The sequence below is a fragment of the Patagioenas fasciata genome, chromosome 2 (assembly GCF_037038585.1).
Source record: "Patagioenas fasciata isolate bPatFas1 chromosome 2, bPatFas1.hap1, whole genome shotgun sequence".
Classification (NCBI taxonomy): domain Eukaryota; kingdom Metazoa; phylum Chordata; class Aves; order Columbiformes; family Columbidae; genus Patagioenas; species Patagioenas fasciata.
Genome location: NC_092521.1, coordinates 101,608,040 through 101,625,027, shown reverse-complemented (window position 1 = coordinate 101,625,027; position 16,988 = coordinate 101,608,040). Strand labels below are relative to the sequence as shown.

The 16,988-nt window shown below is 40.0% G+C and overlaps 2 protein-coding genes across 3 annotated transcripts; one reads left to right on the top strand and one right to left on the bottom strand.

Annotated features, from left to right (window-relative positions):
* The first annotated feature begins 2,505 nt into the window (after positions 1-2,505).
* HSBP1L1 (heat shock factor binding protein 1 like 1) lies at positions 2,506-5,243 on the top strand. Its single transcript, XM_065832213.2, has 4 exons — positions 2,506-2,613; positions 2,815-2,881; positions 3,765-3,859; positions 4,898-5,243. Exons 1-4 carry the CDS (start codon positions 2,569-2,571, stop codon positions 4,901-4,903), a joined length of 213 nt encoding a protein of 70 aa, XP_065688285.1. The 5' UTR covers positions 2,506-2,568; the 3' UTR covers positions 4,904-5,243.
* Positions 5,244-7,460: 2,217 nt separating this feature from the next.
* Positions 7,461-16,970, bottom strand: TXNL4A (thioredoxin like 4A). Of its 2 annotated transcripts, XM_065832922.2 has the most exons (4): positions 16,891-16,970; positions 16,510-16,683; positions 8,701-8,804; positions 7,461-8,026 (listed from the first exon to the last, which is right to left on the bottom strand). In XM_065832922.2, exons 2-4 carry the CDS (start codon positions 16,660-16,662, stop codon positions 7,855-7,857), a joined length of 429 nt encoding a protein of 142 aa, XP_065688994.1. In that variant the 5' UTR covers positions 16,663-16,683; positions 16,891-16,970; the 3' UTR covers positions 7,461-7,854. The 2 variants fall into 2 exon arrangements, with proteins under 2 accessions (XP_065688994.1, XP_065688995.1); XM_065832923.2 differs by lacking the exons at positions 16,510-16,683; positions 16,891-16,970 and adding an exon at positions 14,819-14,896.
* Between the last annotated feature and the right edge of the window lie 18 nt (positions 16,971-16,988).

The following is a 16,988-nucleotide window of genomic DNA, read 5'->3' as shown; positions in this document are numbered from 1 at the left end:
GTATGTAACAGCTCAGCAGAAAAACTGAGCCCTCTGAGGAGGGCAAGAATAGCAAACGGCAGGGCAAAGCCAAGAGTGCCAGTTCCATTTTAAATGAATTCATTGTTAAGCGAAGTCATTTTGGTTTTGCTGTTTGTCTCTTCTATTCTTAGGTTTTCTGGACTTTGGGACTTTTACACAACCATTTTTGGTTTTACAAACACTTCCATTTTTACTCCATAAACCCAGCTGTGGAGTATTGGCCTAATTCAGCTCAAGAAAAGGAAGGGGTGGTGGGAGATAAAGGGGATAACAGAGAGCGTCTGTCATGGTTTATTGCCACCTTGCATTAAACCATAACAGATTTAAACAAGGAGGGCTGTTCAGATTAGCTGTGGAGGCCACACAGTAAAAGAATGAGACCTTTGGAGGGGGAATCGCATGGTGAAATATTTTCTTTATTCTTTAGTCTCCTTCACACTTTAATTGCCTTTCCTCCACTGCTGTGCTGACCGGATACCACGTGTTTTTGTCCTGACCCTACTGACCTGCCTTGCAAACAAGAAGAGCTATTTACAAAAAGCCCTTACTGAGTCATGCTTGTTTTCAGTTGAACTCTAACCAAGCCATGGCTGTTATCAGGAGTAAAAACGCAAAAACAGTAGAGCTCTACTATCTAGCTGTAAGGGAAGGGAGATTTATTAGTAACAAATAAACAGGTAAGATGCAGCAAGTGTTTCTTACTACTTATGCTACAGAATGAAAAAAATATGTGGTTGCATCTAGTAGCTACGTACATATTCTATGTGCATATTATTGTTTAAATCTGGAAGCTTTCTGGAGCAGGAACACTGTTAGAGCACTCAAGCTCTGCAAAATTTGCTTGATTTTTCTTTCTACAATGAGAAAGGCAAGCAGGAGAATCCCCAAGAGCATGAAGACAAGCACATACAGAGGAGAAGCCATGATTATGGGAAGCAAGCAGCAATGTGGAGGTTTGCTTTGACACTAGAATCTCACCACATAACATGCCTTCCTAAATCAGGTTGGGAAGGTCAAAAACAATTGTGTTTATTAAGAAAGATTCTGAGTGCTAGGCTTACAAGAGGTAATCTTTTCAGCATTTGAGGTCAGTCCTAAGGCAAGAGAGAAACTTGTTACAGATGAAGTCAATGTTATGTGTTCGGCATATCTATAAAATATTAGACTAAGGAAAGCATTCGCCCAACAGTGATGTTCTCCTAACCATATAGGCAAAGTAAATTGAAAACCTCTTTGTTTACATCAGGCAACAATTACGGCAGACAGGACTTAATGTGTACACAAGACAACACCTCTGTGACAGATGCATCAGTAGCTTTTTATGCTACAAAGCTGAAAACTGCAAGGGTGACCAACATGCTGGCACAACTGTAAGAGGCACCACCCAATTCTTGATGATGTCTTTGGTCTTGTCTATTTAGACAACAAAGCTGGTGAAGGGTTTGGAGCACAAATCTGACGAGGAGCAGCTGAAGGAACTGGGGCTGTTTAGCCTGGAGAAAAGGAGGCTGAGGGGAGACGTGATCACTGTCTACAACTACCTGAAAGGAGGCTGTAGCATGGAGGGTGTTAGTCTCTTCTCCCAAGTAGCAAGTGATAGGACAAGAGGAAATGGCCTCAAGTTGAAGCAGGGGAGATTTAGATTGGATATCAGGAAAAATTTCTTAATGAAAAGGGTTGTGAAGCATTGTAACAGGCTGCCCAGGGAAATGGTGGAGTCACCATCTCTGAAGGTGGTTAAAAGATGTGTAGATTATGTTCTCAGGGACATGGTTTAGTGTTAGAATTAGATTAATGGTTGGATTCAATGATCTTGAGGGTCTCTTCCAACCTGAATGATTCTATGATTCTATGCTATTCCGGTGCAAGGAACTTCAACAAGGCCAGTATTTTTACCACTCTGCATTACAAAACAAATTACATGAGGAAAAGTAAACAAACCTTAAAAACCAACCAACAGAAACCAAACCTGCAAAACTTTGGCCTTGTTGGTAAATGAAGAAGCATTTTTCATCATTTGTCATTTCTACGCAATCGTAAGCAATGGGTATAGACTGGAACACAGGGGGTTCCATTTAAATTTGAGAAGAAACTTCACAGTGAGGGTGACAGAGCACTGGAACAGGCTGCCCAGGGAGGCTGTGGGGTCTCCTTCTCTGGAGACATTCAAAACCTGTCTGAATGCCTTCATGTGCAACCTCATCTAGGTGTTCCTGCTCCAGCGGGGGATTGGACTAGATGATATTTCAAGGTCCCTTCCTAACATTCTGTGATTCTGTAAGGCCTCTGAAGCTCAAACCTCAACACCCTTAGTTAGCTATTGCCCCGCAGAATTACGATTTATTTGGAAAATAAAGGAATACCACCGCCAGATCGTATCCGACGATCCGCCCGCTCCCTTCAGAGCTCGGCGCCGGGGAGCGCCCCAGCACCCCGGCCTGCTGCGCGGCGGAGCAGCGGGCGGGGCGCTCACCTGCCTGGCCCGGCCCGCCCCGCGGCGCCGAGGTCGGGGAGGCGGGCGGTGGGTCGCGGCGCGGAGCAGAGGCCATGGCGGCCGCCGACCCGCCGGGCGCCGGGGACCTCTCGCAGCTGGTGAGCGCGCAGCGGGCTCCGGCGGCGGGGAGCGGGGTCGGGTTTTTGGGCAGCCTTGCGGCGGGATCCCCCGCACTGCCGAGCGGAGCGGGGCGGAGAGGCGCGGTCCCTGCGGCCCGGCCTGGCTCGCTGGGCTATAGCTGCTCTCCGTGCGCCGCCGCCCGGGGCTCCTTCTTTCTCTCTCTTTCCCCACCCCCCCAGGCGGAAAATGTGCTGCACCAGCTGCAGGAGAATTTTCAAGTTCTGACTGAAAAGATATCGCTGAGAAATATCCTCTTTTGAACCCCGGTTACTGGCTCCGCGGGAGGTTTCGTGCGGCTGCCGGCCCCCTGCCGCGGTACCCAGCCATGTAAAGAGGCACTTCGCGTTTGAAAATCGGGCTGCGCTTTTTCCTAATCATCAAATTAAGCTATAATGATTGCTAAACACCTATGATGTGGAGACAGCTGAATTGTCCCCCTCCCTGCCCCGGTCCGTTTATTTTTCCCAAGAAGGAAATTCTAAAAAATGTTTTGCTGAAAGTATCAACTCCCAGTGAGCTAGTCTCTATGCAGCAATTCTTGCACTCAAGTAAAATAAGCAGCAAATTATGTGTAAAGATCCCAAAGGCACATTTAAAAAGCAGTCATCTTCAAAAATGCCACTTAAATCAGAGTATCACTGTGTGTTGTCTAAAAACAACCGTTAGCCTCCAGAACATGGGAAGGTGAGCCCTCAAAAAGAGAAATTAAGACCTCAAGGAGCTCCAAGCTTTCTCATTAGAAGTGCTTACAGAATCTTTGCGCTCTGAAACTGTGAATTTATTACATTTTCCGCTTTTTCTGTAACTCAACTTTAAGGAAGCAGCTGCTTTAGTGTAAGAGAATAATATTTTAGCAACACCCATATTCTGATTGTGTATGTTGACTGGATGGTATCACCTAGGAGTTCCTTGGAAAGCAAGTAATCTCTCACACAGAAAATACTCCATTTCACTCGCAGGCATACAGGAAGGCATCTGAAAACATTTAGAACTTGAATGCTTCTCTGTTGCGAAAGAAAGTGGGATTGTCTTGTAATAATAGACCTTGTGCTTATTTTTTCTCACAGAAGAAAAATATACAGAATTATAGAATTATTTATTTATAAATAAGTTATCTTTAACTTTTTACTGGAAGAAATGGGTGAGCGCATTGATGATCTCGAGAAGCATGTTGCTGACCTGATGGCAGAGGCTGGAATAGAAAGCACCGATGAAGAGCTGAGAGTAAAGAAACTTAATTTTTACTGTATTTTGTGTTTCCACTTAGGTTTGAACTATGGGCAGTATCTAGCATGAAAATATTGTTTACATATTTATCATACATGCATTTACTTGGATTTTAAAGTATTTTAAATTACCTGTATTTCTTTTTGCCAGAAGCCAAAGAATGCTACCCCTTTTTCAAAAGAACACCAACTGTAGCTTGCTGCATCTGTCCCAGCTCAGTGGCACATCCAAGGGGTGGTGCAGACTAATCCCAAATATGTAAACTGAGGCTGTGCATTTGTATTCAAACATATGTGGCTTAAAGCACTCCTGCCCACCATTCCTGTCCCTCAAGTATGCTAACCTAGCTGACTGAGGATTCTTGCTGGTAGAAATTTATGTACGTCTCTTTCTAAACCTGCTTTCAGCTGCCCAAGGTAGCTCAGAGCACACCTTGTAAATACCGTCACCCCTCACAGAGCAATTGTTTGTTCTTGCAGCAGTAAGACCACGGATGGAAGGATCGAGGATAATCTCAATATTGTAGAATCATTTTGCTTGGAAAAAACCTTTAAGATCATTGAGTCCAAGCATTAACCTAGCACTGGCAAACACTGTAATATAAAATCATGCTACAGTTCAGGATTGTGTACTGGATTTTATATCACTGTCTGTTGCAAATGCTCCCCTGCTCCCAATGGACTGCTGTTTTCAATATTCATGAGACAGCGTTCCTTCCATGTTCTGTGGGTGGGAGTGATGTCTTCTGCCTGTTGTTGTACACTTTCCCGATTCAAACTGAGACGCAGCAATTATTTTTGTCCTTTAGAGATGCTTACCCGGTGAAAGACAGGAATGTCTGTAAAGATACTGGTAATTTGGGCATCTATTCATTCTGATGCCTTTTTCATTACAAGCTATGAAATAATTTTAAGAAATATAGAAAAGTAATCCATGAAGATGTATTTAATTGTAGAGACATCTTCCTGGTTTTATGCTGAATCACATTCATGAATAATTAAACCACTAACCTACTTATTCATTGTTTCTTTGCAGCACTGAATTGAGGATGTGACCATGAAAGATAAAGGCAGAACAGCACCACACTGAATCTGGGAGTTTAAAGTCAGTGTCTCTAGTCAAAAAATGTGTCAGCGAAAACAAATATGCTTGGTTACAGTAGAATTTTTTTTTTTTTTAACTATTGCCCTAGGAAAAAAAGTAGAAAGCTGGGTTTATTCACCTAAATGAGACACTGTCCTGTATTTGGGAAAGAACTGTTTCAGGGGAGGCAAAACCACTATTTTGGACAGAAAACTATAACCTATGTAGTCAATGTCACAAACTTTTTCCATGTATGAAAATGTATTTCATCAATTTAACTATTAAAATTTTCATCATATTTCTTTGTTGCCTTTTTAACTTAAATGTTCTCAGAATAACAAGATCCTTCTATGACAAAATTTTTCCATTAGCATGTGCCATTTTGATGCAGCTTTAAATGTTTTACATTACAAAATGCACCTTATGTTATTAGAAAGGTGCCTTTGCAAAACTTCATAGGCTCAATGAATATAAACTGTTCTTCACTAAAAGAAATGCCAGTATTCGCACAGATTATAGCTGTTCAGTCATTACTCAAAAGCAAAGCTGTGCATACCTGTGCAGATAATGCCATTCAGGTATCCCTGTTGTGCCAACTGCAATGTTTTAACATTAGGCATTTAAATAAAAAACCCTTATTTTGAAGACTTTGAGATAGATAAGAAATTATAGTTACCAAACATGCCCTGAACAAGATATAGTAGAGTCAAAGAGAACAGGCCACCTGCACTAACTCTAAGGTTCTTGTTGACAAAAACATTGGCACTTTTCACAGGAAAGGTTTTGTTTGAACCTCTTAAAAGTGCACAAATTGGAGCAGGTGAATAGAATGCCTCAGCTAATGAAGGTTTTTTTTTTTTGAAACTGTAGCAGGTGTTGATAATTAGCATGTATTACAGAGTCAATGCTTTAATCAGTGTAGATTTGCAAACAATGCCAGACTGGGGGGACAGGTTGATATGTTAAAGGACAGGCTGGAGAAATGGGCCAATAGGAACCACATGAAGTTCAAAGGAACGTGCCAAGCATCGCCTCTGGGACAGAGTAAACTTATGCTGCAGGGCAGCTGTGAAGGGCTGGCTGGCTGGCATGCAGCTTTGCAGGAAAGGAGTGGAGCCTGGGGCACAAGCTGGAGCGTGCTCTGGCAATGCAGGCTGCAGCCACACACTCCTCAGTGTGAGCACATGTAGTTTTGCCTCTGTTCAACTCCAGTGAGAGCATCCCTAGAATAGTGTGAATCTGGAGGCTCCCCAGTAGAAGAAACATAGTTATGAGGGAGTTAAAACAGAGACCCACCAAGATATGGTGGAGTACAAAGTGTAAGAGGGTTTCAAAGAATTCTGTTAGTTCAGCCTTAAGACTATAGCTTCTTGCTGGCAAGAACTAGCCCATGGTAGGGAATGGGGAACAGTCTCGTTTGAGGTGTTTTACAGGAGAGCATTAATAGACATGAGCTGGAACACAGTAAGTTCCAACTATTATGGATGCACTCTAAAGGTGTTCAAGTGGAAGAACAGGCTTTCCAGAAAGGCTGAGGAATCTCCATCCTTAGAGATGCTGAACACTGGACACAGTCCCAGGGAACCTGATCAAGTGGAACCTACTTTGACTAGGAGGTTGGTGGTCCCTTCCAGCATAGAGGATTCCATAATTAATAAATTTAATCTAGCTTGCAGTGGTTAAGCAGAAATTGAGATGCTATGTTTTACTTTCTTGACTCATTCTAAATAATCTAAAACACACCTGATGGTTAAAAAAGCATATTCTAATTCATCTTGTGACATACTGGACGTTTCTGTATAGTCTGGCTTGTTTTTTCTCAATCCTTTAAATATGCATGTATCAGATAAAAAATACCAATGAACAAGAAAAAAAAAATCCAAAACCTACCAACCAAACTTCCTCCCTCCCCCCCAACAAACAGACAAACAAAAAACCCACAACAAACAAAACAACCAACCCCAAAATTAAAAAAAAAACCACCCACAAAACACTGGCTCCATTACCACAAAACAAAAGTTGTCAGAAATGTAAATGGAAACTTCAAAAGCCATGCCACAGTGGAATCCAACCCAAGTCTGATGAATTTATGTGCATTTTAATATACCCTTTGAAAAACTGGAGGTCAAATGAGAGAAAGAACAGCTCATCCTCTCTTCAACTGACGAATATGCAGCCAGCTCCAGAACTGCAATTACTCTTCGCCACTGCAGAATCTACTAAGCAAATTGGCTACTGTATGCTTAATTACCACGACAAAGAAGTCCATTACCACAAGTTAATTAAGTAGGGGGGAGGTTCCAACTTTCTCTGACTTCTGCTAAATATTTATTCTCTGAATTTTGCTAAATTTTAATAAGTGCACCTTTGTGTTTTGTTCCTATTTTTAGTGGATACATAAGATCAAGATACTCTGCAAGGAGATTCTGACAGAAGTGATAAGCCTTCATCTTCAACATTGACTTTGCATCCAATTGCATTTGTTACCATTCTCAATTTAATTAGCTAAAGAAAATTAAGGTGAAAAGTGGAAATCACTTTATTCTTTTAAAAAGCTATAGCATAGTTTTCCCAGATATTTGTGTAACAAAAGCAAACACAAACAGTTGAAATGTTTTTCTGCAAACAGCCTTTTTGTGTACAAAAATATGTAATACCAAAAGGACAACACAGAGTAAAGTCTTCAAAAAATAAAAAAAAAAATCCAAAATTCAACTACAGTCTTACTGCAGTCAGACAGTTCTAGGCTTTGTGTCTTCTACTTTTCCGAATATCATTCAAAACATTTAAATAATTCAAAATACGCTCAAAGTTGAAGGAATTGTTACTTTTTTTCTTTAATATATATACAAACAAGAATAAATTTAAGTGGATGTAGAGTTAAAAGAAAAGGTAGCCCCCAAGAAGTATCAGTATCTGTACTTAGTGGAATAATCTTTTGGTGATACCACCAAACCTCGACCTTTGCGGGCTCCTCTATAAACAGTTTCTATAATGTCAATCATCTCTTGCTTATCTTCCATTGCCCAGTTGATCTTGTTGTTATTACCTGTACCTAGATCAATCATAATGTGTTTGTTCCTTTAAAGAGAGAGGGGAAAAAAAGAGACAAGTTAAAATGATATTATAGTTCACAAAGAAATTTCATATCCCTCACAATGCTTTGTAGGATTCAAAAGAAGTCCTTATAATCAGTCTTGCAAAATAAGCCTCAAAGAAAGAGTATCCACTCCTGTCACTCAAGACCACATTTTACTGTCTTTTTCTAAAGCTAGAATAAAGACTGCAAACATGCCCACAAGATTGCTACTCAGTGCAATTATCTTCAGCATTTTCCTCATAACTTGTATTTCTTTCCCACTACTGTCGAACACTAGACTTCCATGCTTGTCATTAGTGCATTTTATCTCATCAGTGTAGACGCCTTAGCTCCAAAAAACCTTAATACTTTGAGTATATCTTTAAAGCAAGTTCGACAAGCCTAGATGCCATATTACTGCAGTATTCTATACAAGGAGGTTCATATTTAAAGCTAAAAATAATGGATTCGCTATCACTAATGTGTACTCTATTATCAAAACATTGTTACTAGTCTAAATGGAAAAGAAGCTATTTCCTATTTAATCAGTTTACTCTTTTGGAGAAAAATGAAAATATAAGCATCAGTATGCTAACATACATTTAGAAATTATCTACTGAGACACTGTGTTTGACATACAAAAAATTCAACTGAGTTACATTCCAGGATCATGTACCTGAAGAAAAACATCACAGTACAGGGATCGTACAACTCGTACATCTTGTTGAAGTCTGGTACTTCAGTGATATCCACGAGATAAATAACAGCAAAGTTTTTTACCTAAACAGAAAAAAACAGGAAATATAAAAGCAATATATATTACCAAGCCTTTCATTATTTGTATTAATGATTAAAAGACATAAGCTTTCATTATTGCAACATTTACTTTCCAAAATAATAATTTATAGAATCACAGTAAACAATCTTGCTATTATTTCTAACCACAATGACCAATTAACATGGAAAAATACTTTTTCAATACAGCCAAGATGCTGATTTGACATCCAGTATGAACTGGAAAGATCCTGTGCTAAATCAACATACGGAGAAGCAAATGTGCTTTATATACAACTGAGACCTCAGAGTGACATGCACAGCTCTAAACAAGTAGAGTTAACTTCTTTGCCTGTCATCAGCTGCTTTTAGACTTCAGAAAACTAATGATCTAAAATGCCCTGGTGCCTGCCTCCAAACATTTTTCCCCTCTAAACCACACGATTTGTTTAACAAGGCTCATTAAAGTAAAACTGCTAATTTAATAATAAAAACCAAGAGCTTTTTTGAGAGGTATAAGCTAATCAGGAGATTAAAAAATTAATTAATAATGAAAAGACGACCTTGATGAGAAGCTATTCTCTGTGCAATTCTGGTAAAACAGGCTCTCATTTTGCATAATTACCGAGTTAAATGCACAAGAATCCTTCCCCTTTAATGACACAGTTAATGTCTTAATTCCTGGAAGAAAACCATGTCACATTTTTGTTTCCTAGTTGTAGCATATTTGGCCTTAAGTGGAATTAGAGAAGCTTTAGTTTCTAAACTTAGCTCACACGTGTACAGTAGACATTAACACACACATTAAAACAAGTCAGTAGGCATCTAAATTATGTAAACCTTTAACTATAGGGTATAGTATCAAATACTCACGCATTATACCATGAACACACAACCTCGCCCAGCCCATCCTTACTTACATGCAAATACAATTTTAGTCCTTCCCATCTGACTAAGCAAAATTACCAGCCTGAGGTTAATGTAAGTGCTTGAAGATTTATGACAAACTTACTGTTTGTCACCATACTTGCCACTTCTTAAGTTCTTCTATCAAATGTGTGTAAAAGCAACGATGAGTACAATTTCTGCTTGATGAAAGATCTTTTATTTTAGTCCACAAAACAGGATTAGACTGTACCAGAAAAATACTATATAGGCTGTACCCTGTACTTAGACATCTTAGGAGGCACTTTAATTCAGGAAGTATGTAGCTGTTTGTTTAAAAAAAACCCAACAAACAGAAGCACACAGTAAATAAATTTTGATGGACTTCTACTTCAATAAAAGTTTCTAGATTATAAAAAATAATCACACTTCAAATATGTAAATAAGTATCACTAGCAAAGAAAATAAAAGTCTCTTCTGGAATGACACAGCATTAAAATAGTTTTTACTATGGTTGTCCTGGTTTTGTTAAAAACAAGTTTCTCTTTTAGTGAATTTGCCTGTCAGCTAAAGCCTTCATGTTAGCTGCATTTTCCTGGAGAACCCAACACATGTTTTGGTTAAACCTAGCAATGGAATGCAAACTTATTGATAAGCACGGATGGACATCTCGCTAGAGGGGCAACGAGAAACTGATGACCGAGAGACTGACCAATGGTGTATAACATTCCATTCACGTGAATACTTCATATAAAAGTGGGAGATCACGAGGATCTCGTCCCTTTTCCTTCCCTTTTTCCTCATGGCTGACATTAGGAGCAGACCTTGCTGGTCGTCCCTGTGAACTGAGGCCTAGTGAGAGACTGAATCCAGCTCCGGTTGGCTACAGAGTCTAATCCAGGACTTTGGGTGCTGGCTCTGCAGTTGCTGAGACTTACAAGATTGGTTTTGTATATTTTGTATTATTTTCTCTATTCTTATTAGTAGCATTAGTAAAACACCTTTAACTTTTCCAACTCTCTTCTCTCTGTCCTTCTTTCCCTCCCGATCGCCTGTCCTGAGTGGGAAGGGGGGAGAGGGAGGGGCAAAAGGGGGAAGGGGGGGGGAGAGGAGGTTAACAATACATCTGCCAGGGTTTGATTGTCACCCCGCAATCTTAACCCTCGACAATGGTTTTTTTGGAGCCAGCTATAATCCTAGATTCTATCAATAATCTAATTAAAACATTCCATTTAAGCCTTCTTCCAAAAGAGGCAAGAGCTAAAGCCTTGAAAACCCAAGTTATTCATAATATTGTATCAAACTCTTAACACCCCCAGAAGTTGTCATTCATGCCCCTTTCAATTTTATATGAAAGATGTCTAAGAAACTTAATGGGATGTTCAGAATCAGCTGAGAAATGACTGAAGTTACTCCCTGACTAGCCTCAGGAGGCAAAAGACAGTTGTTTTTTTAAAACAAACAAAACAACAATCCCCACCCCCCAATCTGAGGAGCCATTTTTATTTTCTCCTATCATTTCTTCTTCCTTCCTGCTGCCATTTTTAGCATCATTAAAAAAAAAAAAAAAAAAACCACCCAAAAAACCACCAGAACAAAACTTTTAGTCTTGCATCACATACATTTAATTTAGTTCAGCTGTTGCAGAACCAGAAAATGCTTGTCACTAACAGTGAATATCAACAACTTAAGATTTTAGAAAAGAGAACCAAACTATTCAAGTCTTAATCACCTTTGCACAGCATACATGCAAGTTAGCACTGTAATCCAAGTATCTCAGACATTAACTGGATCTTCCTTCTACCTGCTTTTACAGAAGTGAAACTGATGACAGTCACCCACTCAAAAGCTTGTATGAAGTCTAAAGGAGAACTCAAAGCTAGACACAGACTCTCAAATTTGAATTCAGAACTCTAAAAGTGGCTGTATTCTTCCCCCCCTTGCTTTCTTCATTTCAAATTAGACAAGATTAGCACTTCAAAACCACTAAGCCTGCAAGTGCACTGAATAAGGACATGTTATATTGAGTTTGGGCGCTGGCTGCCAAGGCTGCCCATGACATGGGCCTTGCCGTGTAACACTCCACTACACGGAATAGCAGGAGGGGGGGGTTCAGGCCCAAGAATGAACTAGATAAAAACACAGGTAAGAGGCAAATACAGAAAGGGAGAATGCAGAAGCACTGCTGTGGCCATAATATCTCTGGTTTAGCAGCCATGCCACACCAGGCAGGCTTGTCACTAAGATGCATTTTATTTCAACACAAGACAAGCCCTGCAGAACTACTCAGATGCCTCTCCTCTGCACAGTATGGACCAGTTTTACAGCCTGAAGAAGCATTTACTGACCCAGACACAATATTGGCGCCAAGATACAGCCAGCTTCACAGCAGTACAGAGCAGTCTCTGAGTTGGCCTCACATACAGGTGGCTCTAATTCAAAAGGCTTTAGCTCAATCTTCATCGGAGGCAAAAGTAATTGAAGTATTTCTGGATCCGGGCTGGTATGGATGCAGGAGTTGATCTGTACTTAAGCTAGTAAGTCTGCAGAGACAAACCAAAGCTTAAGCTCTCCCCATCCATTGAGACATAAATCCATACCCCAGACAGAGCTATCAGTTCAAAAACTACGCCCCTATACAGAACAAGCTCTGCTATCATTTCAAGGCAGTGGTTGCTAAGGCTTTTGAGTTATAACTGGGGATAGAGTATGGAGACCTCAGAACAAAAATTAAACACAAGTCTGAGCAAGCAGACCACACTAAATAAAAGCAGCTGCAGTTGTAACAATTAAGGCTACACTGAGGTTGCTAATGTAAACCAAAATTTTGCCATTGAGACAATAAGCAAAAAACCTTGTGGTATTGTAGAAGTTGAACACATAACAACACAACTTCACTCTGAAAGTACTTAGCCTGACAACATACACTAACATAGAGTAAATTTGCTGCAGTAAGTCAGGTGCTTTCTGAAAAAAGATAATCCCCTAGTGTTAGACCTCCTTTTAGACAGCTCTACATTTGTTCAACACCTAAAGATAAAAACATTTTCAGTAGAAAAACAAAACCTATTAACTTCTGAATTTATTTATTTCTGGCATGCTGACTTCCTTTGTCCATCTTCCAATTCAAAACTTTCTTACCGGACCATTGTAGCTGCTGTCCATGGGGACAGAACAGAATAGGAAACTAAAAGTCAACCAGCAGCATGGATTCAAAAATTTATCAATCTAATGTTCATGGGATGGGCTTCTATTTAGGTTATTTTTTTTCTTAATTACTGTAGCTTCACAGATTAGTCTATATTACTCAATAAACATATACAAAACCAAAAAGTACCTTATTGCCTAGCTACAGTTACAGGTTATTTTAATACTTCACAGACCTGTATCTACTTGGGTGGACAACTATTAAATCTTTAAAGAGTACATCTCGAAACTATAAAGCAGAGTAATCTACAGGACCCTTAACATCAGATAGAGATTCTGTATCCTATCTTGATCAAGACTACACACTTAGCGGGTAAATAGGAAACAGATGTAGGAAAAATCATATGCCAGATGAAATAAATCTCATTTGTCCTCCCAAGTTCACTCTCCTGACTTTCTTCATCAACAAAGTCATTTAAAAAAAAAAAAAAAAAAAGCATTCCTACAAATGAGATTGCCACAGTAATATGATCAATGACTAGGAAGAATGGCCACAATCATGAAGTTTCTTTAAACTCCTGTTAGGGGTAAGTAATACACTTGTGGTTTTTTTTTTGTTTGGATTTTTTTGTTTGGTTTTTTTTTTCGGTTTTTTTTTTGGTTGGTTGTTGTTGTTGATTCCAGCTCCCTTTAAGAAGCAAATCTCACAGCCATACCTTACGGCCCAAAGTGCATGCAGCAAATACCTAAGGAAATCTGAGACAAGATCTAAGATTCCATCTTCTCATCTTTCTAACCAGCTTCTAGACAATGATTTTATGTTTAGATGTCTTTATGGAAATCACAAGAAAAAAAATACAGGAACTGAGACTACCTTTTGCAACAGATCATTCAAGTTGAAGGCAGGTAGCAGACTTGTATTACTGAACTGACAGAGGCTGCAAACACAGTAGGTACAAACTTGAAAGTCTGTACTGTCAATATTTCTATAAACTTTTTTTTCTTGCTAATTATGCTGTAAGTTTAGGTGATAAATTTCTAGGGAAAAAGAGAAAGACATATGCTGAGAGCAATGCTTACAGCTAATAATTTTGAAAATTATAGATGAGTTAATGCATTAGCTTCACTTAACTTTAATTAAAAACACCAGTAACTATGATATCAATTTTTTTTATACCTCTCTCCCTGCCCTCACCTTCTTTTCCTCTGTCACTTTTCATGTAACCTTAACAGAAAGGCAGAGGCACAGCTAATATTTAGCAAAAGCCACAGCTATTAACACTTCTGATTACAGTTAAATAAACGCAAAACATTTGAACAATCCTCCCTAAACGACCTACTGGTTAAAGTGACTTAGTTTCACAAGAGGTTACCCAATTTACAGTATGCAGTCCTAGATAAATCAGGGGTTTAAAATATTTATTTTAAAAAGGGCTATTAGAGAGTAATTTACCAGCCCTGGATTTTTATAATCGCAACCCTCCTTTCAAAATAAATAAATAGATAAATAAATAAATAAATCCTCAAACTGTATTTTTAAAGCAGCAGCTGCAGGTATTCCAGAGGAATTTTTTAAAACTCAGTTCTTAGATGTTTGGTTGAAAACCTGACATATGAATAATTCTCATTTGTTTTGAAACTCAGTGAAACCTTGCTTCTTTTGCATGTAACACTGGGAAATAAACAGAGTCAACTGTAAGTGGAGTACCTTTCAGTGAAAATAATCTGCTTTGTATTTTCTTATAGTGTTCTAGTTTCTTTGCACCCAGAACGATTCAAACTGAAACAAAATATATTTTCCTATTATAAAGTACAGCTAAAAATTAATGCTACCCAAAAATACACTGCAGATGAAAATAATATTGCACCATGGTAACAAATGTAAAATATGGCTACATTTTCTTCAATTGTAGCATACAATTACAGCATGTTAACATTCTATATTATTCTCTAGCATAAACACCTGTACAATTGGAACTTCTACTCACTCTTTAAAACAGCAGAGATCCAAACATGGCTTGTAAGCAAGAGGTTGAGGAAGGATTTCCCCCTTTAATTTGCCATTTCTGCAGAGGGAGATTTTTAAATGAGAAGTTACATTGTTCTTTCTTCCCCTAGTCACCCCTAACTGCTAATATGTCTACCAGGCATCCTGCCAAAGTCCATTCTAACAGTATCAGAGCATAAAATACTCCCGCCATGTTAAACACAAAACAACAAAATTAAACCAAGTCACAACACTTTACTGTATTTTATTGTCTTAACATTTGGCTATAGGTACAGATCTTTCATGGTACAGATTTTTGAGACCTAAGTTCATTTATTTTAAAATAACATTAAAAGAGAAAGGAGTACACCATGAAAAGAACTCTCTATCAAGTTATGCAGTATGCACATGATTTTACACGAAGATAGCTTTTCCTACCCAAGTTACCATTTCTGGTTCAGATTTTTTTGCTTCATTTCCTATGGGGCTCAGTTACAGAAGACCTGTCAATTTTATACATCTATTCCTACGCAAAACCTTTACCAAATACACAAAGAGGTAAATGACAGTTGATTATTTATGTTAACAATCTAATTTTTCTTCAATATCTATCTTTACTTTTCTTAAGTGAGTGACAAGCTGCCGGCAAGCATTCAGTTTCTATCTGAAAGCAGCTTCAGAGTTTGTCTCCTAAAACTGATTTCAGCCCATGCAAGTTAACAGAATGCCATCTGTCTCCACAAACAATGTCACTAACAGATAAATCAACAGTATCCTGTACGTTTTAGGATCTCATCATTTTAAGAGTCAAAATGAAAGCAACTTCACTAGTTATTCAAATGGAAGTCTGAAGCTACCATACATTCTTACGGTAAAGTGACAGTGCTTCACTGCCTGGAGCCACAGCAGTCCTACTACCAAGCACTTGTTTTGTGCTTGTATGACAGATTATTAAGAGGCACCAATTTTTATTTCAGAACCTGCAACACTCTTTCCACCCCATTTACTACTACAAACATCAGGGCAGTTCATGACTTGAGGCAACACTCATGAAAGCAAACCAAATGGCTTTCTTGCTGCCTCCTAAAGCTAGAATACCTCTTCAGAAACCCAGTCACAACTGTAAGGAACATTTAACAAAGGAATGTTAGTTTTGCAAAACTAAGGAGCTGGTGCCTGACCTCAGCAGGGGGGTGAAGGGAGACATCGGACTATGAATCCTTAACGTGAAACCAACTATCTTCAAACTAACTCTGGAATGCATACTGATACCTGTATGTACAAGTTAATCTAGGGGGAAGGGCAGCCAAAGAGTCAGGAACCCATATTTTAAATAGATCGATAAGGGGAAGGGTATTGCTAGAATTAGAAGAATGAAATATGTAAACTGAGGCAGGTGTCGGGTAGTCTGTCAACCCTGAAGCACTAACCAATGGCGAACAGGGGAGGGAAACTGCAGTCAGGATTTGGTGGGATATAAGCAGGGACTTTTTGCCCTATTATGTATGCCTACGATTAGGTAAAACACCCGATCTTGCAAAATCGTTATTAAAATATGCTTTGCTGAGATCCTTCCTGGGCCTATTATATTTGCAAGGTAATTGTTTGCTACACAACCTGCCTCGGGCTTCGCATAAGCCACGTGAAACACAGCGCAGACAGTGACCGCCTCACGCCACAGCCCCTGCTTACCTTCTCGGCGATGCTGTACAAGACCTCATCCATCTTCATGCAGGTCGGGTCCCAGTCGTGCCCGAAGCGGATGACCACGACCCGGTCCTCCTCCGAGAGGATGGCTTGGTCCACCTGCCAGCCATTGTGCAGATGCGGCAGCATGTACGACATCCTGGCGGACTGGTGCGGCGCCTGCGGGACGACAGCAACCCCACCCGGAGCTGACGGCCCGGCCGGCTCCGCAAGGCGCCGCCAGCCCCCGCAGCCGCACCCCCCGCCCGGTGGCTCGAGGCCGCGGCGCAGCAACGCCATTAACTCGCCGGGCCCCTGCGGGACGCCACGGCCAAGCCCCTCCCGCCCCATGCCGGCCCATGTCCTCCCGTCCCGTCCCCGCCGCACCCCGTGGGCACCCTTCTCTCGTTGAAACGGCGCAACAGAGCCGCCGCGCGAGAGGAAGCGGAAGTGACGAAGCACGGCCGGGCACGCCACCGAGATAC